The sequence below is a fragment of the Cervus elaphus genome, chromosome 2, assembly GCF_910594005.1.
Source record: "Cervus elaphus chromosome 2, mCerEla1.1, whole genome shotgun sequence".
NCBI classification, from domain to species: Eukaryota; Metazoa; Chordata; class Mammalia; order Artiodactyla; family Cervidae; genus Cervus; species Cervus elaphus.
Window position 1 is genome coordinate 18,585,543 of NC_057816.1, and position 15,093 is coordinate 18,600,635.

The 15,093-nt window shown below is 44.2% G+C and overlaps 1 protein-coding gene across 3 annotated transcripts in view; it reads left to right on the top strand.

Annotated features, from left to right (window-relative positions):
• ETS1 (ETS proto-oncogene 1, transcription factor) overlaps nt 1–15,093 on the top strand; it is a 140,420-nt gene that overhangs the window by 24,244 nt on the left and 101,083 nt on the right. For all 3 annotated transcript variants that reach the window (XM_043873432.1, XM_043873444.1, XM_043873438.1), the window contains exon 3: nt 5,923–6,067. In XM_043873432.1, coding sequence (XP_043729367.1) covers nt 5,923–6,067 — 145 coding nt within the window. The remainder of the gene's footprint in view (nt 1–5,922; nt 6,068–15,093) is intronic.

Consider the following 15,093-nt stretch of genomic DNA (forward strand, 5'->3'; position numbering starts at 1 on the left):
CCTCTCCAGCATTTATTGCTTGTAGACTTTTGGATAGCAGCCATCCTGACTGGCGTGTAATGGTACCTCATTGTGGTTTTGATTTGCATTTCTCTGATAATGAGTGATGTTGAGCATGTTTTCATGTTTTTGTTAGCCATCTGTATGTCTTCTTTGGAGAAATGTCTGTTTAGTTCTTTGGCCCATTTTTTGATTGGGTCATTTTGACCCTTCTTTGTTATTTCCCCTTCATTTCTCCTCCCAATGGCTGGCAACTCTATAGACCCGTTTTCTTCCCAAAATTGAAGTACAAATGAATTACAATATTATGCTAATTTCAAGTGAACATAGTGATTTGATATTTTTATACGTTACACATGAAAAGGTCACCACAATAAGTCTAGTAACCATCCCCATATAAAGATATTACAATATTGTGAACTGTATTCCCTTGGCTGTACTTTACATTCTCATGACTTATTATCTGATAATTGCTCTAAGTCCCCTTCACTTATTTCACTCATCTCTCCCCGCCCCTCTGGTGACCACCAGTTTGTTTTCTGCATCTGTGAGTCTCTTTCTGTTCTGTTACTGTTTATTTGTCGTGTATCATTTCCTTTTTTTAGATCCCACACATAAGTAGAATCACACAGTATTTGTATTTCTCTGTCTGATTTGTTGCAATCAGCAAATATCCTTTGGGTCCATTCCTGTTGTTGCAAATGGCAAGATTCCATTCTTTTTCTATGACTGAATAATATTCCAGTGTATGTATATGTGTGTGTGTATAATTCTCATCCATTCATCCATCAGTGTACAGTTAAGTTGCTTTCATATCTTGGTTATTGTAAATAATGTGGTAGTAAACATTGGGATGTACATATCTTTTCAAATGAGTGTTTTAGTTTTCTTTGGATAACTACACAGAAATAGAACTGCTGGACGGTGTGGCAGAGCCATTTCTGACCCTTTCTCTTTTTATTTTAACTCGCATTTTCCCTGACTCTACACTTTAACTAGATCCTTGATGTTTATAGATCCACCTTTATCCTTTCCTGTCTTCTGTCATGCAGCCACCAAGGGAACCTCCCCCTAGTCGCTCTGCCGTCTCTCCATCTGAGCACAACCAAGAGTGAAATTTTCTTCCAATCTCTTACCTATGTACTTAAATTCACCATTTTCCCTATTATAGAAGCAAGCAATCTAAGCATTTTTTTTTGGATCGTTGCCCCCCACCGCTTTCCTTCATCTCCTCTGAGTCGTAAAATCATGTTGACTCTTTCTTCAAAACATATCTTATATTTCTTGTTTCCTCTTCACCTCTATACTCATGACCCTAGTTCAACTCTTCAGAACTGAACTGTTGGGGGTGGAGATCAGTGATAAAGCATTTGACTGTATAACTGGCTTACCATTCAGTTCACATGGGGCCAAAGACTAAGGGCTGCCCCCAGACTCAGTACTCAAGCTAAACAAATCTGAATGTAATCTTTCTTTTTTTTTGATGGGTGGGACTGTGTTCCTGTCTCACTATTTGTTTGGCCTGAGGTTTCCAGCCGTGGAATCAGCAGGCAGTTGGGTAGAGCCAGGTCTTGGTGTTGAGCTGTGGACCTCTGAGATAACTCTCTCTGATTAATATTCCCTGCATGTAATATTTCTGACCATCAAAATTAATGCAAAAATTATTATAAGAAATAAAAAATTTAAATACAGTTAGGATCAGTAATACTGATTTTTTCCCTTGTACGGAGGCCCCAGTATGGCTCTGCAGGGCACGGCTGCTGCCGTGCTAGCCTCCTTGCCTACTCCTGCTCACTCCATCCTACTTAGCCCTATCAAATGCGTCCTTCTAGAACATCTTGACTCACCATGCCACTACCTTTAATACCACCTCGAATTTCTTTCTCTTGCAGACAGATTCTGGTCTGGTTTTCATGACCCTCAACTCTGTCCCTCCAGCTTTCATTCTTACCAATTGCCGTCCATTGCAGGTGTTCTCATTGCCTGGTGGGCTACAGTCTATGGGGTCTTAGAGTCAGACATGACTGAAGCGACTTAGCACACATGCATGCACGCATACAGCACTATCCCTCCAGCTTTCATTCTTACTAACTGCCCTCCACTGCAGGTGTTCTCATTGCCAAAAGCATGCTTTCCCCTCATACTTGTCACTACCAAGTCTTTCTCTTTCTCCGTCACCATTCTGAGTCTTTTTTATTCTTCCTTACATAGGTGTAGGTGTTCCTTGGCACTTTTAGGAGTGTCATCTTTTGTCCTCTAGACCCTTCGCCAAATGTTCTAGGCTGAATCTTACTTGATCTTTCAGTTATTACCTTAATCTGCTTTCTCCAGGAAGTCTTACCTGCTGCCACTCTCCTCGCTCATACACATCGGTGCTTCACCCTGTCACATCCCCTCGCTGTAATTTCCTGTTTACTGGTTTGTGCACTTCAGAGGGTAAAGTTCATGTCTTGCTCATACTTTATTCTAAGCATCTAACATAATACTTGGCATAGACCGGTTGTGTGATACAGATTTGTTTCATGACCGTCCATTGTCATAATCCATTTAATACTTTGTCATGGGACAGCGGCCTCCCTTCCCGAGCCGTCCAGGCCACAGAAGATTCACGGTGTGCAGTCTGAAATCAAGTAGGTCTCAACTAGGACTCTTTCTTTAAAAAAATGTCTATTTATTTATTTATTTGGCTGTGCCGGGTCTTAGTTCTGGCATATAGGATCTTCGATTTTTGTTGCAGTATGTGGGATCTAGTTCCCTGACCAGGGATCAAATCCGGAGCCCCTGCAGAGGGAGCACAGAGTCTTAGCACTGGATCAGCAGGGAATTCTATCTCCGTTATTTTACTGTGTGGCCTTGGATGTTTACTTGCTCTCCGAGAAACCTCAGTTTCTTCTTCCATGAAATGGAGATAAAAAAGTGAATCTTGCACAGCTATGAGGATTAAATGTGAAGATTAAATGTGACCATCTCTTCACCATGTTTAGCTAACTGATCAGCATGGATCATTGTGGGACCTACATTAGTTCCTTTCAGTAATCACTTGTGGGATGAATGACTGAGGACCCATTAGATGGTTTCTCTAAACTATGACAGGGTCGGGAGGGTGGCTGGCATCTCCTGAACTCACCTCCATTCACCAGCAGCCAGGAGGAAGATGTTGACTTGAACTTGTTTTGGGTGGTGCCCTTTTTCAAGCATGGAGGTGGGGCTTTGCTGTCCAGATTTCTGACCTGTTAATAACCTGCTTCTTCCTCCTCAACTGAGAAGGTTTCATAATGAATTGGAACTGGCTCTGTTGTCCTCTTGAGTAAAAATATCATTCTCATACTCTATGAAATAGGTATTAAGTCAGTTGGTGAAATATGAAACAAAAAGGCAGGTGTCTAGGTAACAAGTGTCATGATGCTCCCAAGAGCCTCTGTGAGCAAAGATGTTTGTGGTTCATGGTAGGTTTGATGCATTATCTCCTTCTCGTTCTTAAAAAATAGGGTCCCCTGGCACCACTGAGGACAGTTAAGGAGGAAATATATCTTAAAAATAGACTTTCCTGTATAAAATAATAAATGAACCCTCCCTGACAACAAGGAACTTGGTGTGGGGGCAGGAGGCACTCCACTAAAAATAAAGCCAATCACGAAACTCAAAGAGATGCTGTACGTTGTTTATCAAAGCTGCAGGCTGACTTACCGTACAGCCACGTGGTGATGGCCCAGGTCTAGAACCCAATATCGTCTTGCTTATCCATAACTCGCCACCTACTCCTGCCCTCCATCTTCCCTCTACAGGGCACTCATCATTTTCCTTCAATGCCTCTTTGCAAACCATGCCTCACCTTCTGGGGTCTTTCCTTAGCAGAGAAAACCTCAACTTTGACACTTGAGTTCAAGTTCTCCTCTTGTTCCCACCACTTTAGCAGGGCCTGGACCAAACCACCCACCACCTGTCTACAAAGATCCTACGGGTACCACCCACTGCCTTCTTACAAGGACTTTCTGGTTTAGGCAAACCATCTAAAGAGGACAGGGCCAGGTCACTTAGAGTCCTCCTCTATACCACTTAATGACAGAATTTCCCCACCCAGACCCTGTTTCTAAAACTCTGATACTTGAAACTGAATTTTGAGAAAGACTTTAGAGAAATATGAAAAAATGGGTATGGATTTCGAGAACACACAGCTCATTTAGAAAATGTGCTTCAAGTTGATTCTCTTGTAAAGAATTGTTGAAGACCTGCTTATCCTTGGGGTTCAAAAGAAAAACCTTAATGTAGTTGCTGCAGGAGCTTGCAGTGTTAAAATATGATGTCAGCAAAATGGTTTTTGCTGTCTGGAAGCTCAACTGAAGTGTTCTTGCTGATGATTTTCCTCAATCTTGGTCCCAAACTCAAATGGCAGAACTGCCACTGCTCTGTTTATATTCACAGGGCTCTCACAAGAGCTGCCTGGTAACAGAAGCCAAGGACATAAGCCTTTGATATGCAGTAATTTAGAGCTTCTCAGGTGGTGCTAGTGGTAAAGAAGTGAAGTGAAGTTGGGCTATAGTTCAGAGGGTCACAAAGAGTCAGACACGACTGAAGCAACTTAGCACCCACACATAAAGCAAGTCAGGGTGACCCTGTTCAGTCCCAGGGTCTTATTCCATTCTCAGCATCTTTAAACCACTGGGAAGAAGAGCAGCCCTGGAGTAAACTTTATCCAGTATTATTTTCTTACACATATTATTTCATTCACTCCTCCTACCTTATGAGGAAGGTATTATTTTCCCCATCTTTTATCTAAACTGAGGTTTAGATAGAAGAACAGGCCTAGGTCTCTGTTAGTAAGTGATGGAGCCAGGATTTGAATCCATGTATCCCTGCCTTCAAAGAACAGGGCCTTAAGCACTGCAAACCATGGTCTCCCACATACTATATTTGTCCTTCTTAGAGAGTACTGGGTAGAGAGTATATTTTATGGATTTTACAAAAACTAAGAAGAGAATTGAATAAGTGCCCAAGTGGGAAAAATGAAAATTCTAATATAGCTATCGATATCATTAAAACGTAGGCACGGAACTTCCTTGGTGGTCCTTCCCTGGTGGTCTAGTGCTTAAGGATCTGCCTTCCAGGACAGGGGATGGAGGGTCAAGTCCCTGGTCGGGGAACCACGATCCCACATGCTATGGGGCAACTAAGTCCACATGCTGCAGCCAGAGAAGCCTGTGCATTGCAGTGGGAAATCCCACAGGCCTCAGCTAAGACTGACACAGCCAAAGAAATAGACATTTTAAAAAGAAAGAAACTTATGCACACTGATTAACTAAAAAAGAGCAATTTTATTAGGTAAATACATTTTTTGTTTTTTTCCTTGGCATTTGTCACCTATGGGTTCCATGATACTGGAATGTCTTCTAAGAATATCTTTCATGGTGTTTTTATAGACTAGGGTAACATTAAAAAAAATAAAAGACAAAAGCCAGGATTATATAAAGATGACCAAGATTCTGCCTTGCCATTAACCATGGATCCTTATTTGAAAATTTAAAAAATTCTTCAAATGGTTGAGGAAATGTATGAAAATAAATGTATACATAGTCCAAGTTAGAAATCTTTCCCATTCCTAAGTCTTTTTTTTTTTTTGGATTGGGGAGGGTAGTGATCAATATTTGGTTCTACATAGTGTATTGCACAGGGAACTCTGCTCAATGCTCTGTGGTGACCTGAACGAAAAGGAAATTCAAAAAGGAAAGGAATATAGGTATACATATGGCAGATTCATTTTGGTGTACAGTAGAAGCTAATACAACATTGTAAAGCAGCTATACCCCAATAAAAATTAGTTTAAAAAATAGTCTTCTGTTATCTATGAATAATTCTTACTTATGGATGATACTTACTGTTCCATTAGGGAATCTTAATATATTTCCTTTTGTTTCCTGGCCACAGAGGCAGGGACCTCTCAACTCTTATGAAGATCCCCGAATGGCCTGTGGTTTCCAGTCGGCCTATCATCCACCAAGAGCTTGTTACCCGTTCTGGGAAGAGACAGCTACTCAGGAAGTGCCCACCGGCCTTGAACACTATGGCTCAGGTAGGAACATAAATGGAGGCTGAGACTGAGGATGGAGTTGAGGGACCGAGGCAACTGGATGTGGGCTGCATCCTGTATCAATTGCCATCACAGCGGCCCTGGCTTAGGTGGGTCCTGGATGTTCTTGTTCTATGGGAAGTCCCAGAACTTTTCAGTCATTTTGAATGACTTTATCCTCCGGTGACAGAAAGACTAAACTCTAGGAAAGGGCCCACTCGAGGTTTCTTTAAGTCTTCATTTTGTATATAGTTCTCTCCACTGTGCCTGTCCGGAGTTTTATCCCCTAAAACCTGGCTGTTAACAAAGGACCTAGAAGGTTTTTAATTATGAAGTGTGAGCCAGATGGACAGAGGGTGTGTGAACTAGTCAGCCTTTGCTGTTGTTGTTGTTGTTTTAATTTTTATTGGAGTGTGGTTGTCTTAGTGTTGTGTTAGTTTCTGCGTGTGTGTGCACGCGTGCAAAGTTGTGTCCAACTCTTTGTGACCTATGGACTCTATCCCACCAGGCTCCCCTGTCCATGGGATTCTTCAGGCAAGAATACTTGAGTGGTTACCATGCCCTCCTCCAGGGGATATCCCCAACCCAGGAATCCAACTACATTGGCAGGTGGATTCTTTACCACTAGCGCCACGTGGGAAGCCCTATCATACAGCAAAGTGAATCAGCCATATGTATACACATATCCCCTCTTTTTTGAATTTCCCATTTAGGTTACCACAAAGCACTGAGTAGAGTTCCCTGAGTTACAGAGTAGGTTCTCGTTGGTTACTTATTTCATGAAGTGAAGTGAAAGTGAAAGTTGCTCAGTCGTGCCCAACTCTTTATGACTCCATGGAATTCTATACAGTCCATGGAATTCTGCCAGCCAGAATACTGGAGTAGGTTCCCTTCTCCAGAGGATCTTCCTAACCCGGGAACTGAACCCAGGTCTCCCGCATTGCAGGCGGATTCTTTACCAGCTGAGCCACCAAGGAAGCCCAAGAATGCTGGAGAGGGTAGCTCATCCCTTCTCCAGCAGATCTTCCCAACCCAGGAATCGAACCAGGATCTCCTGCATCGCAGGCGTTCTTCACCACCTGAGCCTATTTCATACATAGTATCAACAGTATATATATGTGGGCCCCAATCACCCAAGTTATCCCACTCTCCTTTCCCCCTTGGTGTCCATACGTTTGTCCTCTATAGTCAATCTTCTTACAGGACATAATTTCTTTCATTTGTCTTCTCTTTCCATCATCCTCTTCCGCTCTGCCCTGCTCCGCGTTTGGCTTCTTTCTTCTCATCTGCTGCCTCTCTCCTCAACTCTTCCTCACAGAAGCTCCTCTCAGAATTCCTTTCACTCCGGACTTGCTGCTCACAGTGCTGCCCTCTGGTGAACAGGAACCAATCTCCCAAGGAGCAGACAAGTTCAAAGTCCATACCCCTGGTCTATTGTGCCAGAGTCATTGTGTTTCTCACAAATTCCACTGGTCCTTGCTACCGGCTAACTTTTTTTTTTTTTTTGGTTTATTTGTGATACAACATGTAAAACCTTAATTTAGGGATCCTGAAATGATTGATTCTGACAGTAAGTTCAATTTTTCAAGAGATCAGGTTATGATAATATATCCAGATACCAAAAAGCCACATTTGTTTTCTCCCAGGATGAATTCTTAGCATAAGAAATTTCATGACGCTTACACGTTGTGTTGTGCGTGTTTAATGCTCAGTCTTGTCCAACTCGTTGCGACCCTTTGGACTGTAGCCCGCCAGGTGCCTCTGTCCATGGGATTTTTCGGACAAGAATACTGAAGTGGGTTTTGTGACTTCCTCCTCCAGGGGATCTTCCTAACCCAGGGATAGAACCTACGTCTCCTGTGTCTCCCATATTGCAGGCAGATTCTTCCTCCTCTGTTTTGATGAAGTGCCTAGGTGAAAAGCCACTGGAAACTAACTTAAATGCAACTTTTTTTGGTTCCATACCTCTTTACCTGAGAACACTATACGGCAAGGTATTTTTATAATAGTGGAGAAATAAAGAAAATATTTGTTTTGTTGCCTACGCTGTATCTTTACCCGAAATACACCGACAGACAGAGTGAGATGTGGCAGCACTTGATGGGGCCTGAGAAGGCTGGGAGTTGGTTTGCAGTTGCCAGGTTCTCTTTCTGGGCAGAATGAAGTTGACCTTGTGTTCCCTGTCTTGACTCAATAGCCCTTGATCTTGGAGGTGTTCTTTGGCACTACCTTGGATCTCAGACAGGATAGCATTTGTGCCATCACTTTCTGCTTGGCTCAGTTCCCCCCAAGGATAAACACAGAGGTCTCGGCTATTGACCCATTTCATGAGGCGGCACAGAGGATTTTATAGTTGTTCACAGGTTAGACTTAAGGACTTAAAGTTTTAAGAGATGAGAAAAGTGATCCTTTAAACAGCTAAACCAAAAAAAAACATTTTGTTTGTGTAAGCAAAAGATCAAAATGGTTTTGTCTATATTTGTATAATTCTTCAATCCTATTCACGCCACTAGACTTTGAAGTCTTACATCTCCCTATGCAACAGAGATTAAAGCTGCCTTGCCTTAACGCTTTCAGCTCTGGATGGTGCTTCTGCGTGCTACCAATTTACAGTTTATTACATTTACTTAATACATCTTCTTAGTAGTTGAGGTCATTTCCACACTCACTTGTAGCTTCAAATCAGAATACCTCATTTTCATCAGAAAAAGATATGGCCCATCTCTTTCTTAGCTAAGAAGTACATAAATAAGTGAAGATCATTTTTCATTCTCCTTGTCAAGTTTCCCAAAGGTAAGAGTTTTTACTTCAGGGCCAATGAGACAATGTCTGTGAAGATCTTTAAGAACCTCAGGAGGAAGCTTCTTTATTTTTAAAAATTTTTTATTTTGTATTGGGGTTTAGCCAATTAAACAATGCTTTGATATTTCAGGTGAACAGTGAAGGGACTCAGCCATACATATACATGTATCCATTCTCCCCCAAACTTCCCTCCTATTCAGGCTGCCACATATTATTGAGCAGACTTATCTGTGCTATACTGTAGGTCTTTGTTGGCTATCCATTTTAAACACAACAGTGTGTACATGTCCATCTTAAACTCCTTAACTTATCCCTTCCCCCCACTCTTCCCCCCTGACAACCGTAAATTCCTTCTCTAAGTCTGTGAATCTCTTTTGTAAGTTCATTTGTATCATTTCTTTTTAAATTCCACATATCAGGGATGCCATATGATACTTCTCCTTCTCTGTCTGATTTCACTCAGCATGACAATCTCTAGGCCCCCCCCCATGTTGTTGCAAATGACATTAATTCATTCTTTTTAATGGCTAAGGGTCATTGGAAAAGACCCCGATGGAGAAGAAGAGAGCGACAGAGTATGAAATGGTTGAATGGCATCATCAACTCAATGGATATGAGTTTGAACAAACTCTGGGAGATAGTGAAGGACAGGAAAGCCTGGTGTGCTGCAGACCAGGGGTCACAAAGACACAAAGAATTAGACATGACTGAGCGACTGAACAACAAATAGCGAGTAATACTCCGTTGTATATATGCACCACATCTTCTTTATCCATTCCTCTGTCGATGGACATTTAGGTTACTTAGGGGGAAGCTGTTTTAAAAATGCTATGACTGATAGTCGTGTAAGAGAGTTTACTTTCCACAGTCTACCTCTTTAACAAGGAAGCAGGAGTCACCTAGATTTGTGGCTCTTGGGTAGGATGGGAAGATGAGGGCATATAATAACCAGTCCTAAAATGACCTGGATTGTCACCAGCTGCAGCTCAGAAACTCTAGCCAGCTTCTATGAGGCAGTGGTGCTTTGGTGGCGAACGTGATATCTATAGTTCCCTGTATCCTAGGCTTCTTCTGATGGAAATATCTGGCAAAACCCCTGAGACTTCCCAGCCCCTCCTTTGCCTTCTGAGCTGTCCAGATGAAGGAAGGGGTTGCAGTGATTATTTCTGGGCTGTGGTCCAGCACTCCTCAGTGATGGGTGTCCTTTGGAAGGAGATCTTGGGTTATAGGGAAGGGAGATGAAGACATGGACCAGTCGATGATTTCTCCAGCTGCAGCGCATTTCCTTGGAGATGTGTTGACTAAGAAAAAAAGAGAGAGAAAAATACGCTCCATTTTTTTTCATCTTCTTTTATCCTATTTATAACTTCAGTTTCCTTCCCGTCCTCCTGGCCACTCCCCAGCCCTGCTTCCATCTCACATTTGTGCTCTGAGAAGGGACGTAGGCTCTTCTGTCAGGACTACGCATCTGTCAGTGCCTGGGCTGCCCGGCAGGAGGGGCCGTCGAGGACCGATGAGGGTCCTTCCTCTGAATGTTGTTCCTGTTCCCAAAGGGACTGAGGCCGAGAGGGAGGGGAAGAGTGGAGGGAGGCAGGAGGGGGAGAGAATAAAGCTGAGAGAAAATGTGAGCGGGGAGAGGTTATCAGGTGCTCGGAACAGAATGCTCAGCAATCCAGACTAGTCACGAATTAGTTGGACAGAATAGCTGGTGAAAGAGGAAGAAAGAAGAGGTGTGTGGAAATAGAAAAGAAAAGTGGGTGTTAGTAGAGAGACAGAGGAACTCTAGGACAAGAGACAGAAAGATGAATGGGAAGGGAAAAGAAGGGGAGGGGCAGATACCATGAAAGAGAAAAAGAGATGAATCTGAGGACATTAACTCTACAGCTAAAAAGGGAAGCCACATTTGCATGCAATTGCCTATGCAGCTGTACATCTCTTCATGACAATCTTGTAGTCATCATTTTCTTTCATTTCTACCTCCTCCTCCCGCTTGCCTTTTCCCCCTCCTTCCCATCAGCCTGAAGCCATTAGCGCCAGCCAATGGGGACAGAGAGTGGGGTTCTGCATGAATGAATGGGCTCTTTCTATCTTAGCCTCTCCTCATCCCTCTGTCGGGGAGCCTGGTGAATCAATGGAGCCCCTTACACGAGACACGGCTGAAATGTCTGTTGCTGTTTATAGTCTGACTGGAGTGGAGCCCACTGGCTCTGCCTTCCCTCTGTTCCCTTCTTCTGTGTTGTCCCCCCACCTCAGCCCTTTCTCTCAATCATCGTAGCAAGAAGCATTTTTGTAAATGTCAGTCTCTTGTTCCCCGTCTCTGAGAACTCACTAACACTTCACTGCCTCTTACTGTCATGACCAGCTCCCATCCATGGCCCTACGGAAGGGACGGAGTAGAAATGGCAAACTATTTTTAGACACAGACAGTGAGCTCAGAGTGGTGCCCAGACCCAGCTGGAGTCATGCAATGCCTGTTTTCCACTGGGAACCAGAAAAGTGACATCAGAGACCCATCTGAGCACCCAGGCCACACGACCGCGGTCCCTCCCATCTGCTGATAGCTGTCCACGTTTGACTTGAAGCTCATAGCTCTGATGACCGTGAATGATAATAATGTGTACCAGAAACTATGACACACTTTCAGAGTGACATATTATCAAAACATTTTTCATTTCAGGGATGGGTCTGTCTTGAATCAGCTAAGCTTACACAGGTGCTCTTTGACCAAAGTTCATTTTTGCAAAATAGTTGTTATGAGTTGGAAAGCATCTGCAGGTTAAGAATACAGTAAACCCAGCTTACCCTCATGGGAACGGACCTCATTACCATGGTCTTCGATTTGATAAGAGACAATGCTTTTTTTTTTCTTTTTGGATCATGCAATTTGGAATGTTTTTGGTCCTGGGTCACAGTAAAAACCTCATCTACCCACAGTCTTATTTCTCATTCTTCAGGAGAGAGGTGAAGTCTATGGTGAAGACTCCAACCTCTAGAATGGATGGCTTGGATCTGCCCATCAGCCCTTCCTAACTGTGTTGCCTTAGGCGACTTACTTTATATTTCCATTTCCTCATCTAAACCAGTGTTTTCAAAGTGTTTCAGAGTCACTGGAGGGCTTGTTAAAATGCAGGTTGTGGGGGTTCTATCTCCAGGGTTTCTGATTTAGTGGGTCTAGGGTAAGCCTCAATTTGCATTTCTCCCAAAGTCTCAGTGGTGCTATGGCTGTTGCCGGTCTGAAGACTACACTTTGGGAACCACCAAGTTAATATATGACAAGTGTAAAGCAGTGCCGTCACTAAGCAAGCACGATATGAATGTTTGCCACTGTAACTCTTTGTTCTGAAGTGCCCAAGCATCCAGAAATGTCTGGGTACCTTTGAGTCAGAAAGTGACCCAGTGATGGGATGAACACTTTTGGTGGCCAGTGCATGCCCTGGAAACTGAGAAGAGAGAGAAAGGGGAAGACTCATGTCTTGTCTCTTAGCAACTTTTATCCAAATGTGTTTATGAGACTACATTTATGTGACGTAAAGAAATGGTCCCTAGATGAAATATAACATTTATGAGATAAAGGTTAACCATTAAGTGTGTGACTTTGAATCTTGCCACAGTATGTAAAATTTCTAAAATACATTTACAAGCAAAAGGGTTGAACAAAAGAGTGTCTTTCCCAAATAAACTTCGGAAGTTCAAGTGGGAGACCGTACTGAAAGTCTGAGTTCACGGTCTCTCCCAAGCCAGACGGCCAGGCGGCTGGGAGAGATCAAACCTGGACCAGTGTTTGGAAAGGGCTATCGACAACCAGGTGGGAAGTTTCAGCAGGAAAAACAGATGCCTCTGACTTGGCTTTTAAGTGTTGAGAACATCGAGGGAATGCCAGAGAGACTTGTTAAATGGAGATTCACCTTACTCTGAAATGTTTATTCTGCTAGCAGTCTTGTTCTTTCAGCTGATCATCTCAGATGGCCCTGTGGTTTAAAAAAATGGTATTTTAAACTCTATCTGCTGCCCATATCTGTTCTTCCCTCATTCGGGGTATGTTTTCTTTTTGGAAAGGACCTGTTCTAGGTTCTTTGTTCTTCAAAAACAGTTCTGATCCTGTGTGTGTGGGTGTGCAGGCATGCATTTGTGTGGGATGTAGTAATATGGACTACTCCTCTCAGGGAAAATTTTGACCTCAGAATCCAACTTGGTAGTTGTGTCTGGAAGAGGGAAGCTGTAAGCCTGTCTCAGGTTTTAGCCTTTCACGGAAGGGGCTACAGTTGGGGCCAAGCTGCCGGACAAACTGCTTTCAGGGGATAGCGCTGCCAGAAGCTTGATGCAGGAAACCCTCTTCCCACCTGCATCTCATCTCTGAGAGGACCAAAAATAGCTAGGAAGAGAGGCTTGGGGAAAGAGCAGCAGTTCTGCCTCCAGCTAGGAGCGCATTAGGAAGAGCATCCATGTGCAAAAACTAGCCTGCACCCTGGCTCTATCATTTTGTTCTGATCATGAGATCTTTACCAACGCCTGAACCTCTTCTCCATAAGTGCAAGGTATTTCTCTGGCTATGGATTGAATTTGTTCCTATTTGCCAGTGTTACATTGTCCCATCCATCCTATTCACCCCCAACCCCATCACCTTGGTAGCTTTTCCAGCTTGTGCTGTTTCATACGCAGATTACCATCACTTCCAGTTTAGGTTTTTGAGTATAAGCTGAAAGGTATTGAGTGCTAGCAAAGGGTTAGGGCAATGGTCGCCAACCTTTGTGGCACTAGGGACCAGTTTCATGAAGACAAATTTTCCTTGGACTGGGGGCTGGGGGATGGTTTCAGGATGATTGAAGTGCATTACACTTTTTTGTGTGCACTTTATTTCTATTATTACTACATCAGCTCCACCTCAGATCTTCAGGTATTAAATCCCAGAGTTTGGGACCCCTGGGTGACGGGGCTTGGTGAAAAGAGCAAGAATACACCTGGAATCTTGTTCTCTAACCTTTAACAGGCCCGATCATTACACTCATTTCAGAGTCTTGTGCTATTACGTGGAGTGCTGTATTTCTACTTCAAGAGGTGTTATAGGATGTGATCAACAGATGCTACCTTTTCCTTACACCACGATCTAAGTGTGAATTTAAGTGACCCAAAGTCCTGAGTCTTCCCCGACCCTTAAGTCCTGAGTCTTGCCCACATTCATCCAGCCCCAGACTGATTTTCTGACACCTGCCAATTTTTCCTTCCCATGTGTCCCAGTTTATAGAGAAATGAGAAGGGAGCCTGGTGAAAACCAGAAAGAGAAACTACGGGTTAGAGAGTCCAGCAGCCCAGGGCAGGAAGGACTGTAAAGACCTTCCTAAATGTAAAACACCCCTGCAGTTCCTCTGAAGGGAAAGAAACCGAGTGGGAGAAACCTGGGCCGGGGTTAGTGAATTACAACGAGGATGCGTGCGCTCTTTGGCAGTCCTCCAGGGCCTCCTCTCAAAAATCCTAGGAAGTAACAGCATTGCACTGGGAGTCCCAGGGGGCTGGGGAGAAAAAAGTTCTCTTAATTTTTTCAAACCACAAATATTTGGTCCGAGTTGGGAAAAGGTCCCTGGGGCACGGAGTTCTTATTGGATTCAAGCTGTCTGACCCCTCTTCGGGAACTCGGTGGGGGGAGCGGGGGCTGGGGACCCCGGTGGAGGCCGCCTGGCGTCAGCCCTCCGCTCCCCACCCCGCCGCCCCCGGTGAATGAAGTGCTGGTGGGTGAGGGTGCGGGGGCTGCTGGCCGGCGGGGTGGGGGGGGCCGGGCCGGGCGGGGGAGGGATGCGCGGAGGCAGCCTGTTGTTCTCAGCGTCTGGCCGCCTGGAGACTTACTCTCTCCAGATGTTCGCTGTGTTTATAGCTGCTGAAGCAAGAGACCCAGCTCCTTCATTAATAAGTTTCTTTCCTGCGCTGTGGCCAGGGGTCTCAGCTCAAGGCTGCAGCTGGGGGAGGCGCGCTGGGGGGCAGGGACGAGGGGAGGCGCCCCTCCCCAGCGCCCCCGCCTCCGCGTCCCTCAACCCCCCCACCCCGCCTTCCTCCTCTGCAATCCTCCCAAAATACACGAGCACACAAAAAGAAAAACACCAGCAGATTTTTTATTTCAGAGAGTAAACACTTGGGCCGTGGGGGTCTGGAGGTTATGGGAAAAGAGGAAACCATCAGGCTAATCAGGCCGGCACACACTTCCCCTGCTGAAATAAAACAGAAATCATTGCTCCGCA